Source organism: Photinus pyralis, unplaced genomic scaffold (assembly GCF_008802855.1).
Source record: "Photinus pyralis isolate 1611_PpyrPB1 unplaced genomic scaffold, Ppyr1.3 Ppyr1.4_LG2, whole genome shotgun sequence".
In the NCBI taxonomy this organism is placed as follows: Eukaryota; Metazoa; Arthropoda; class Insecta; order Coleoptera; family Lampyridae; genus Photinus; species Photinus pyralis.
The window spans coordinates 26182675-26194574 of NW_022170403.1; the positions used below are offsets into that span (position 1 = coordinate 26182675).

An 11900-nucleotide genomic window follows, 5' to 3' on the forward strand; every position below is an offset into this window, starting at 1 on the left:
AATGGGCGTTCAATAATTGTTGCGGTAGTAGTTAGATGAAATTTTTTCGTTGAAACATGAACGTTAAGGTTGTTGATGTGACCGTATGATTTTAATTTGTAAAAACGCGCAAAATTCAAAAAGTATACAGCTGTATGCTCAGTTCTACTACAATGATTAAGGTTAATATCATTGACCAAAATTACTAACATTGGAAATATCTTTTGCAATGTTAGAGAAGCCATACATTTTTTGTTTGCCAAGTACAGGAGATTTGACCAGAACGCTTGTTACTATAAGGATTTGACGTTACACGAACTAACCGAAAGACAGTACTTAAATGTTTATCCCATGGCACATATAACTATTAAGACATTAATAATTGTGGTCATTTTGCTAACAAATACTTAAGGTTAACAAGCTATAAAGAACCAACGATTGCCCACACAATTCTTAAGTGCTATTACAAATATACAGAAGATATAAAAACACAATGAATCTTACAATTATCCTTCCGCAATTACATTTAAAATCCAATTAACATATCTAGCAACTCTCGTGTAAACACCAGGGAATCCTTTCTTTCCACAACCTCTGCCTCTGGAAACAACTCCTTCCTGATACCATTGAGAGGTGTCATCAACGTAAGTCCTCATGAGTGGGCCCCCAGAGTCTCCCTTGCAGGCATCTTTCCCTTCAACGCCCCCGGCACACACCTGGTTTGGAGTAATACGAGTGTATTTCGAAACTGTTTTTTCGCAATCAGAATTTGAAATAAGCGGTATTTCAATTTTGGATTTAATATCCGCTTGATTGCCTACAAAACTATTACTTTTTAGCCGAACGAGGAGACTTTAACTCGCATACCCTCCTCTGTGGCACCCCAACCACTAACCGTCATCAGGGTCCCAATTGGAGGTGGGGGCACATCAACTGCGGGTAGGCAGATCGGACGTATAAAATCTATAAAAGTTTCACATTTGGTTCATTTTCGATTAAAATGTGGTTACCTGTATATAGGACGTCCTTTTCCAATCTTAAGAGACCTATATCGTTGTTTCCATTGCTTGAGCTAAAATATGGATGCGGCGTTTGCTGGTCAATTTTCACATCAACAACGGAATCGGAGCACGTACTTATGGCAATATTATAAACACAGTCGGTATCTGTCGAAATCTTCCATTCTCCTAATCGTACGCTGACTCTAAAATCAGAAAGCACAGATTTAATTGAAACAATGTCCAATAGTTTCTATTCAATAACACAAAGTAAAATACCGCATACATCCACTGAAAGCCACATCAGTATTAGTGTAAATGAGAAACAGAAAGGCAGCATTTTGTAAGAAGAATCATTCACCACGCCCCATAGCCCACACAATTAAGGACAACCAACTCACTGCATCTACTGCAAATCACCAAGCCTAAGTAACTGATATGCTAGGCAACATGCTTCCGAACCCCCGTCGGTTCCTTTAAAGTTCATAGCACCTGTTTAGAGCTGTCCTAATGTGGGCCCATCCAACTGCATTTAAATTTTAACTTTAAATCCCACCACACGTGTCGAGATCAATCACTTTTCAATTAGGCCAGTAGATGACCGTTTTGGCGTGTAATTTTTCGCACCTCGACGTATTTGCTTGAAAATTTGAATTTAGGTTCTTCTTACCCTCTACTTTAAATGCGAACTAAATTTGATTTTTAGAAATTTGTTTCACCTCGTGGAAAGTTGCGCCAACTATCCCTACACCTACTCTAGCCGGCGCCTCGACGCCGTACTACAATCGTTTGGGGAGGGGGGGGGGGCGAATTTTTAAATTCACCCGCATTCGACGGCGACGATTCCTAGGCGCTCAGGGGATTTTCCCGGTAGCCATTTTCTCGGAATCGATCCGAATTTATTTAAAGAAGGTCTCATACAAATTTCATCAAAATTGAATCATTTTTAACGAAATTAAAAATAGAGCAGCTTTTATGTTACATTCACATGGCAACCAAAGTAACAACAACAAAAATTAGGTATACGAGTATAGTATATTGGAAACATACTTACGGAGAGATCGGCTCTGGAGATGTTAAAATGCAATGAGCTGCCGTCAAAACATATCGGTTATTGATCAACGTCGCTCCACATTTAAATCCAACATCCTCTCCCTGGTCGTTATTATATCGAATTAAAACCATCCACGGAAATTCGTCTATTGCCGCTACTGTTGCGCCTATTAGTCTTTGTGACTCTCTCTCAATCCCGCATATCGTTCTGTCAGGTAGTGTATTTGTCGATACAGACGACAGACCAGGTATTAGTTTTTTAGGAGGAGGCGTTGCAGGTGCCTTGGTAAAGTAACTGAAATAGTACGGTTCCGCGGAGTAAGCCGAGGTACCGCAACAGACTAATGGTTCGGTGTCGTGCCCGCATTGCGATTTTTGGGCAAATTCTATAGCGCTTTGGTTCCGAGTTGTTATAGCGTCTCTAATTATGTGACATGTAGTTATTGGTGTGCAGGAAGCTACCTCTTGATTTGGAGTTATGCATTTTGACCCTCGTTCTGTAACCAAAAATTTTATGCGATTAAAGGGAACCTATAGCGATTTTGATCATCACTGTTCCCCAGATGTCCCAATAAGGGATTTTGACCACCATCATTCCCTTATACTGGCCGACATTGTGAAACATGGTTTGTAAGGGTTTAAAAGGGGAGCATAGGTAAATTCGTTTTTGTGCGCCACAACCGACCTCTATGCTCAGAATATTTAGTAAGTCACGCTTTGTTTTAAAACATTGATGTCAACGAATTACCTAAATGGGGAAAATGCTATATGTAAAAAATTATCATTATCATATTTAAATGTAAAATAAACAATAAAGAATGTAGTACTGTAAATTTATAAAGACCTGTTTAGCCATTTTCGTATGATATTAAAAAAAATTAATTTGCGTATATCGTATGACAAATCTCAGCACTGCAAAGTAGTAGAACACTAATTGATGTTTGTTTAATCAATATTTTTCCATGAGTGCATTTAATAGTACTTTGTGTACCAAGGCGGGAAAGTGGTTGTTTTCCGGGGCGAAGGAAGATATATGGCCAGGCGAGGCGCAGCCGAGGCTGGCCACTTCCTGAGGCCCGGAAAACAACTTTCGTGCCGTGGTGCACACAATATTTTTTATCCTATACACTTACATTTAAAATTAATCCCTCAACAACGTCCGACCGCAAGCGCTTGAATTTGGATTTGCTTTAACGCGTCAACGTCAACGCGTTTGTTTTGTTTATTTCCACGTTTCCTGCTGACTACGCGAAAAAAATTTTACGAAACGGTGCAATCTACGTGGGCCCACGAGTATATTTTTTACTCGTAGATTTACCCCCTTTCCCTTATAATACAGTTCAACGCAAAGTCAAATTCTAGCGCGCTTGCGATTGCACAGTGCGGAGTCACCGAAGGGAGTCACGGTGCAACAGAGCAGAGATGCAAGTGGAGAATACCGATCATGTGCGAACTGAGTTGACATTTCCGGCATTTCACTGGCGCGTGATTATTTCCTTAGAAAATAACGGGATTTAAGGGGTTGTAATTAATACCAGGCGCATTTGAAATTATTACTGGTCTTGTGTATTAACAAATGTGTTTTAAAATTGAATGTGTGTTTTCAGGGACAAAATCACACCGGTTACATTTTAAATCCTTGACAGGATCCATGTCTTGTCAAATGTTAGATGCTTTTAAGACTGGATTTATGCTTAGCGACGAAAGCGCAATGGGCACACTTTAAATCCTTGATGATCTTGTATTTTAAAAAATGTGTTTTATAAATAGATTTATTCATTCCTTACAGTCACACTGGACACATTTGTGACACATTCTAACTTCGGGGTAGTCTCGTATGTTAAAATGCTACTTATTGCGGATAAGCGGTGTTCTACTTACAGTGCAAAGTACATCTTGATGTTAAATGTATTGACACAGATGCTCGTTATTGAAAGTAAATGGGAGATTATGACTTAAGTTTGAAACGTTTGAATTGGTCAAGTGATATTGGGAAAGTATTCAAATTCACGAAACATTGATAGGTATAGGTTCGCGGTAATTAAATAAATTCTTGAATTCAGTAAAATAAAGTGAACATAGGGTAAATTTAATTATTAAATCAGTGTTGACGATTTTGTTTCTTATTTAATTAAAAAGAAATAACTTCTTTGACATTTTATTACAACCGCGCCATCTAGCTTACATAAAAGGCGTATTTTTTTTCTCGCCTAGCCGACAAAATTGAATTTTCTCGCTCCATGCGTGCAATTGTCTTCTTTCGCGTCCTCACAGAGTCGAGAAAATGTAAGTTTCTCCTTGTATAGGATAAGAAAATATTTTTCCAAAATACTTAGCAATGAAATTTGAATAAAATTCTTGCTATTTTGTCAGATGCAGATGGTACATCCAAAAAAACAGGAAAACTGTACAACACATTGGTTCCAAATTGTTTCCAACATGAGGTAATTTATGATTTGTTCTTAACAACAACAATTGCATGGGTAACACATTTAGGTATACAGTGACGTTATAAAAGACAGTGGCGGCAATAGGAATCTTAACGGTGTTTTCATGGAGCTTTTTTGAAATCTTTGAAATTATCATACAGTTTGTTTTAAAAAACTTCCTTATTTTATTTGTCAGTTTATTGAAATCTTGGTAGAAATCCTAATCAATTTTTCGAAACTTTAAAATGCTCCTGTGGTATTTTTTAAGTTTTGACAGAGGTTTGGATTTCAATCTCTATACTTTGCGTAAAGTCTCTACAGGATAATTGTTCATTAGATGAATATTAATTGCATATATTATATTATATTATCCCTCTCTTGTTTTGGGCCCTCAACAGGCATACGCCCAATTACAGAGTGACCCGCATAATGCTATTTAGAGGTGCCTCTGCAGAAGGTCTTAAGTTGGTCTATACTACTCCGGTATTTACCGGACACCAACATAGAGTGTACCGAGGAGTGTACCTACACTCTTTTAGAATGTGATGCAACCCTTTGGTTAAACATGTCCTCATAGACAAAAATAGCGGTACACCCTACGTGGAAAAAATAAAAACTACATTTCTACAACATTATTTTTATTATTTTTTCGTATGTGTTTCCCGGCCCTGCATTGTCCCGGCCCGGTCAACCACTGTCCTTTCATGACCTCGACGGGACGGTACTGTCGAGAACACTCTACTTTACGGTATAAGGAAATGAAATTGCGTTTCAGGACAGTTCCAATTTCAACGCCGAAGTAATAAATAGTTCGCGCTGTTATAAGTCGATTCGTTTCAAGCCCGTTATACATTTATTGTTTATTAATAATGATTGATAATAATTGTAAATAAATAAACCATGTAATTAAACTTACATTACAATAGATTGGTTCCATGTATAATAAGAAATTATAAAATTTAAAAAGATACATTGAAATATTAAATAATATGTGACGTGTTCGTTAAGAAATTTATCTAGGAATCTTCTTTGACAGAAATATTGTTACAAATTTGTCTACAAAGCTCCTTGAAAACCTTACAAATCATTTTTCTCGATATACCTATTAGAAATCTGATTCGAAATGTTCTTGAAACACATCTTCTTTCATTGAAAAGTTCTTTTCGTCTCCTAGAAAAATCTTTTTAAAATATTTTTAGCGTAATTAGTATACATCAATACGTCTGAAATTTAATCCTATATAAAAAAAATAAAATGTACGCTATAGGAGAAAGAAAGAAGAATGAAGACGTTAGAGAAATTTTCAGAAATATTGCATTTTCCCTTTGTGCCTTCCTCGAACATGTTCGAGATATTCACAATTAAGTTTTCGCATCGCCAGTAGGTAGATGTGCCTCGTCTAGATCTTCTCATCTGAGAATACCCTCTTCCGATATTTCGATTTCAAGATATTCGCTTATACTAGATATGTCTCGTCCGGACGATTCATTTTGCTTTTGTGAGAACTCCCATGTGATGGCCGTCTGGCACACCTATTGCAGAAAATTCTAGTACTCTAGGACCATTCCCCTAAGAGTAGTTTAAAACCTCAGAAGTTGGTCCGGGCGGACAGCCAGACGGACGGACAAAACGCAAACAATACCAAATTTTTTTTAAATCTTAAAAATTCACTAAAAACTTATTTCCACGAAATAGCCCAATTAAGTAAAATTAACGCGTAGGCGGTCTCAGTGGTGAGATCTCAAACCCAACCCGCGGAGTACGGGCGGCGGGCGCAACGAAATTCACGGAGTTGCTAGCTGCATCTTTCTTGAAAAACCCGTTAAAAATGTACGTACGTCGTACATAGACATGGATTTATTTTAGGATTCATGTCAGAGAATTCAAGCGTTGCTGGTAAATCCCGTTACTACAAAGGTCGCTTACGACAAATTGACCTTCACTAGAAGTTATCTCATTTATCTACATTTTTAATAGTAGAAGAGCACACGAGAGAGTTACGTTTGAAAGTTTTCTCAAAACAAAATATTATATTGGTAATTTACTTGCCTGCGGTGTTGCACTTTTCAAACACCAATGGTAGGAACACACATACGTAGAACCACAATGCAGTCATGCTACTTCGTGTCGCGTATTTATAAAATTTCAACATATTCGATGCCGCTTACACGAATATCCCTAAGACTACGCAAACATATTTTGATGAAATGAGTGTACATGATGTGATGAGTAAAGTACCCGACTTGATATTCCACGAACTTGGATATTAACCATAGCTCTAGACATCGCACTAGTACTAATTATACAGGGTCATTGCATTGATATTTGGAGGCAAATTATTAATTCCGATCACCAAATGGTTGTCAAGGTCGCCAGTAATAGGAGGATGGTACGCTATGAATGCTATGATAAACAACAATTTTGTACCTAATTGACCGAATTAACTACATTTCCCTACGTAAACCTTTCTAAGGCGGATCCCCATTGAAAAATATTTGCGTTGTGTGTTGAATTTTGAATTTTGGCAAAAGTATTTGCCCCACAAATTTGAATATGGTCACGTATTTACTACGTAAATATTTATGTTGTGTGTTCTATTTGCTGAATCCACGTGTGCACATTCACATGCACAAGTCCACATTAGAACCTTGTGCGGTGCAAATTCCCTTTGAAGTTTGAGTTGACTGGAAAACCGACAGCATAGTGGATAGTGTGCTTTGTTCGTCACGAAATTATGTATTTGCGTACGTTTTCGTGCGGCGTACAAATTTGTGTCAAATTCAACACACAACGCAAATATTTACCAATGTGGATCCGCCTAATGTTCAAATTTGTGTGCCAAAATTCAAAATTTAACACACAACGCAAATGTTTATTGGTGTGGACCAGGCGCGGATCTAGGGGGGGGGGGGTCACAGGGGGCCGGTGACCCCCCCGTCCATATAAAAAATTTACATCATTTTCCTCGATTGGCATGGACAACCTTTTACCCTAAAGCGGCGTACAATTTTCGCGCATGAACTCTCTATAAATAAAAAAATCAACTTAGCGTTTATTTTTTAATTTTGAAAATCCACAAAAGCAGCCCCCCCCCCCCCCGAAAAATATGTCTAGATCCGCCACTGGTGTGGACCCACCTTAAGTGTCTACTAAGTTTCTATTTACCTATTCGACGTGGTGTTCGGTAAATTCCCTATATCCAAATTTGTAGATAAACATTGGGACATAAGCAGTTACAAATATCTTCCTTTGTATGGTAATAAATTAAAAAGGATCCAAATCAGTGCACCGTCGGCGCTATACTGTCTAGCGAGACAGTGGCGTAGCGTTATAGGGCAGAAAGGGCGGAGGGGCCACTGGCGGGACTTTCTAGAGACGGTGCAGCGTCATAGCTTTCAACAATATGTCGGACGCCTTTGAAAAAAACTAAAACTTGGAAGCAATAAAAAATCTAGTGAAGATATATTTATATCTTTATTCTGTAAGCAATAAAGATGACCATTGACAACCCTGACGATGCTACTTCATCTGACAAGAACTGAAGCGAATAAAGATACACTATTGTTTAATGGTTACAATGGGCATGCTTCAATTTACCATAATTTACGCCCTTTAGTCTATGAGCTATCTGGTGAACCTTTTTTCTCCATCGTATCCTGGCTGAAAATTGTAACACGGGCTTAGCTTGTGTTAATTGTTCCACTCCATACCTGCCGTTTGAGACGGAAATAATTTTAAAAAGTTGTTAAAAAAATTTGTCCTTCTATTCTACTTATGTGTTCCTTGGTTCTACATCTTAAGCGGTGTTGAGTACATCCTTTTTAGCGCAACTCAAACAAAATTTCAAAAAATGCGCTACTTTCAGTCTGACCATCTGTCTGTATCATAAGTTGTGTGTTCATCTGCTTCATCATTGGTGGAAATTCTATTACTATAATAATTCCCCAGATATAGACTTTCTTTTATTCGGACGTGTATAGCAGTAGTAATGATGCCTCAGCCACACTATGCTCCTCGCACTGCCCATCGCCCTGCTCTACGTGCTGCCGCGATGTTTCGCTCTTTGTCCACACACTCCTTTACTCGTTAATCGCCTCACTTCGCATTTGGCATTTGCCTGTGCAACACGATGGATGTCGAAACTGTTGGCTATGAATTTTTGGTGCTAATTACATCAATTTCCTAAAAAGAGATACGTCCTCGTCGTCTTCACTAACGCAGATGTTGGATAACATCTAAAAAATAAGGATAATGCTTTCTGCCAGCGCTTCGCGCGATTATGTAGCCAGCCCCTCGCGCTCGTATTGCCGATCCTTTGACTCGCGCCCAAAAAACCGACAAAACATGGAGCGGTTGGCAGAACGAGGGCATGACGTGCGGCATTGCGAGTGATGTGGCCACACTACGTCTCTGCCTCCTCGTCACGCTACTTCCCCTGCTACTCGACAAGTGTGTGGCTGGGGTATAAACACGCTATACAAGTGCTCGCTCCTATGGCAAAGTTATAATGCGATCTTTTTGGGAAATTAACCAGTGCGGTTTATCAATACCGAAAAAGTGAGTTTGGCGCATTTTTGATGACCAGACTTGCGCATTTACAGAGTTCTGGTTTATATCACTCGGAATTTTACTTCTTCGCCGCTGAAGCGTGATATATACTACTATTATGCATTTATTGGCTGTATCTCAGATACCTTTGAGAATTGAGCACATGTTTTTAGGAACTTTTCTGTTTAAAATGAACAAATCTATAACATTAACGTATTGTACCATTAGTCATGAAACCTTCTGTATATGCAAGTGTTAATTTCTGTTAAGCGGTCAGCACCATTGCTTTTACGAAATACAAAATGTAAAAATTAGGTAGGTATTTCAAAACAAGTAATCGCCCTCGAGCTAAAATTTAATACTTTTTTCCCTTGTATAATAGATAACTATTTTAAGGCTGATTCTCACTATACATAACGTTTCCATACCATATCCATTCCATAACCATTCCGTAAATTATTATAGGCTACGAAATTGACCTTTAAGTGATATGTGCGTAAGACATTCAGTCGCGCGCTAATACACATTCGCCTTCCATATGTGAACGGAAAGGAGAATGTGTATTACCGCGCGGCTGAATGTCTTACGCACATATCACTTAAAGGTCAATTTCATAGGTATAATAATTTACGGAATGGTTATGGAAAGGATATGGTGTGGAAACGTTATGTATAGTGAGAATCGGCCTTTATGCTGATATTTAGGTTATAAATGTTGTATAGATGCAGCGTGATTGTTGAGGTCAACGGCTACTAACGTTTCATAAGATGTAACAGGCTTTGTTATATTTACAAGGGTAGAAGACCTCGCTTGCTTAACATAAAGTTGAACGTCTACCGGTCTACGGCACTGGCAAAAATATGACAATTATTTTTTAATTTACCCACGGCTAACTCAGTAATAACAATGTTTTTATACTCCTTACCTTGCGGAAGTTTGCCATTTTATCTCTTCTTAAAATCTGAAATCCAAAATCTAATGGTCTGGTTGGATTGAACTCGAATAAATACGCATATGACTTTAGTTGATCAAATTAAACATTAATGAAAATAAAGGCACTCGAAGTCAATTTTTCTTTACACGTTTCTTGATGTCAAATATTAGTTAGATTCATAAAATGAAATACAAAAAAAATGCAATGCCGTTTTGTGATCACATATCCATGTTAAATTTGATCCTTATCCAAACTGTCATTTTTCTATACATAAATTCTTGGTAGATACCTTCTCTTGTTTAATACATACCCCTGAATACGAAACACATTTTTAATCCAACCAAAGAATTAGTAATACTGCAATTAAATGCCAAGTTTCCAACAATAAACTAAAATACCCCAAATACTTTGCTTGGATTTTATTCTTATCAATCGATAAAATTCGAAATTTCGAAATTTTCCCGGGTCGATTCCTTTAGGAATATTACAATTAGTTCGAACAAAATTTCTTACGCAAATTCCTAAGAATAATCGGCCACTATTTTATACAAATCAAAAACTTTAAAACAACTTTCAGTAATTGACGGAGATGAGATTACTTTCAGGTTACAATTGAGCTTTCCTCTCCTTGGGAAATGCTAATCCCTTTAGAAATTTGGAAACAGACCGCTTCAATGGCACAGTCGACTCCGTGATTAATGCAAAACAAAAATGTCCCCACGTATTGCGAACCCGAGCAAACCGGCTTTAATTTCGCGAAAGGGTAATCGTGATTACGCATAGGAATAAAATTCCACTGCTGTGTCAATATTCATTTTGCCCTTATTAACTATGTCTTATTGCAGGAAAAATGCACTGATTCATTGTCGTTGAATTCCTCGCCGTATTCCGTTGTATATTTTTATTATACCATGGTTGTATATACAAATTTGGTTTATCGGACAATGCGCTGTCCAATGACCCCATTCAACCTTGAGAAACTTGCTTTTAACCAGCCGTTACTGTTAGCTACCCGAAAAAACTTGTTTATCACAGTGAATTTTATATTTAATGTCAGATTATTTACTCCCGTTTTTTATTTGCGGACCTGCGGCTCGAAACTGTTCCTTTGTGTAAATTTTACCACTCGTAAATCTATACGAATTGGGTTAGTTTTTCTTCCCCGGGATTTATTGTAATTCGTTTCTTCACACATATAAAATTGCAGGTAACTCACATTTCGTCAGACGCCTGAATTTGCATGAACTTTTTTACACGAGTTATTCTCGCTACTTAACATCCTTTACATGAAGCTGTTCAATTTTTACTACCACTCTGGATAAATTTCGTTCAATAAATCCATTTTTTGGTTCTGAAATTTCGACCGCAAAACTTCGTTCATACTCGAAATAAAATCTCTCGAGCACAAAATGGCACGCGTCTACTTTTATAACTTCCGTAATTTCAATACATTAAAAATGGTACGCGATGGTTCGCGAAAATAAACAATAAATTTTCAACAGTTTACGTGATTGGTCAGGAATTTGTCTTTGAATCTAATTTTTAACGCAGTCAACTGGTACGGTTCAACTCGCGCAATCAAGCAGCAGGAGTCTCTCGCTTTCACACTTCTTTCGCTATTTGAAACTCGCCCACAAGAAAAACCGAAAAGGAACTTATTTATTCACTCAAATGACCTCGACTGGCGTGCACCAACAACCAATATCAACCCCGCATTTCCATCACGTGCCCGGTTTTAAACAGAATGAACCGAAGCTTTTAGGTTGAAATCGATCGTGGTAACCACGCTCGTTTTCGGCAATACATTTCTTGGTATCGCACCAGACATACTTTCGTCCACGTTCGGTATGAAGCGGAAGTTTCCCTATGTTGACGAAAATACAAATTCAAAACCAAATTTTTGAAAACGGCCAAGCGATTCCCTGTTACAAAGAGTTGTAACATTAAACATTAATTATG

At 37.8% G+C, this 11900-nt stretch overlaps 1 protein-coding gene across 1 annotated transcript; it reads right to left on the reverse strand.

The window, feature by feature from the left end:
• Positions 1–307: 307 nt before the first annotated feature.
• LOC116163268 (phenoloxidase-activating factor 1-like) lies at positions 308–6755 on the reverse strand. The gene is made up of 5 exons (XM_031477138.1): positions 6509–6755; positions 2032–2527; positions 990–1183; positions 847–942; positions 308–796 (listed from the first exon to the last, which is right to left on the reverse strand). The coding sequence occupies exons 1-5, from the start codon at positions 6609–6611 to the stop codon at positions 486–488; spliced, it is 1200 nt and encodes a 399-aa protein (XP_031332998.1). The 5' UTR covers positions 6612–6755; the 3' UTR covers positions 308–485.
• Between the last annotated feature and the right edge of the window lie 5145 nt (positions 6756–11900).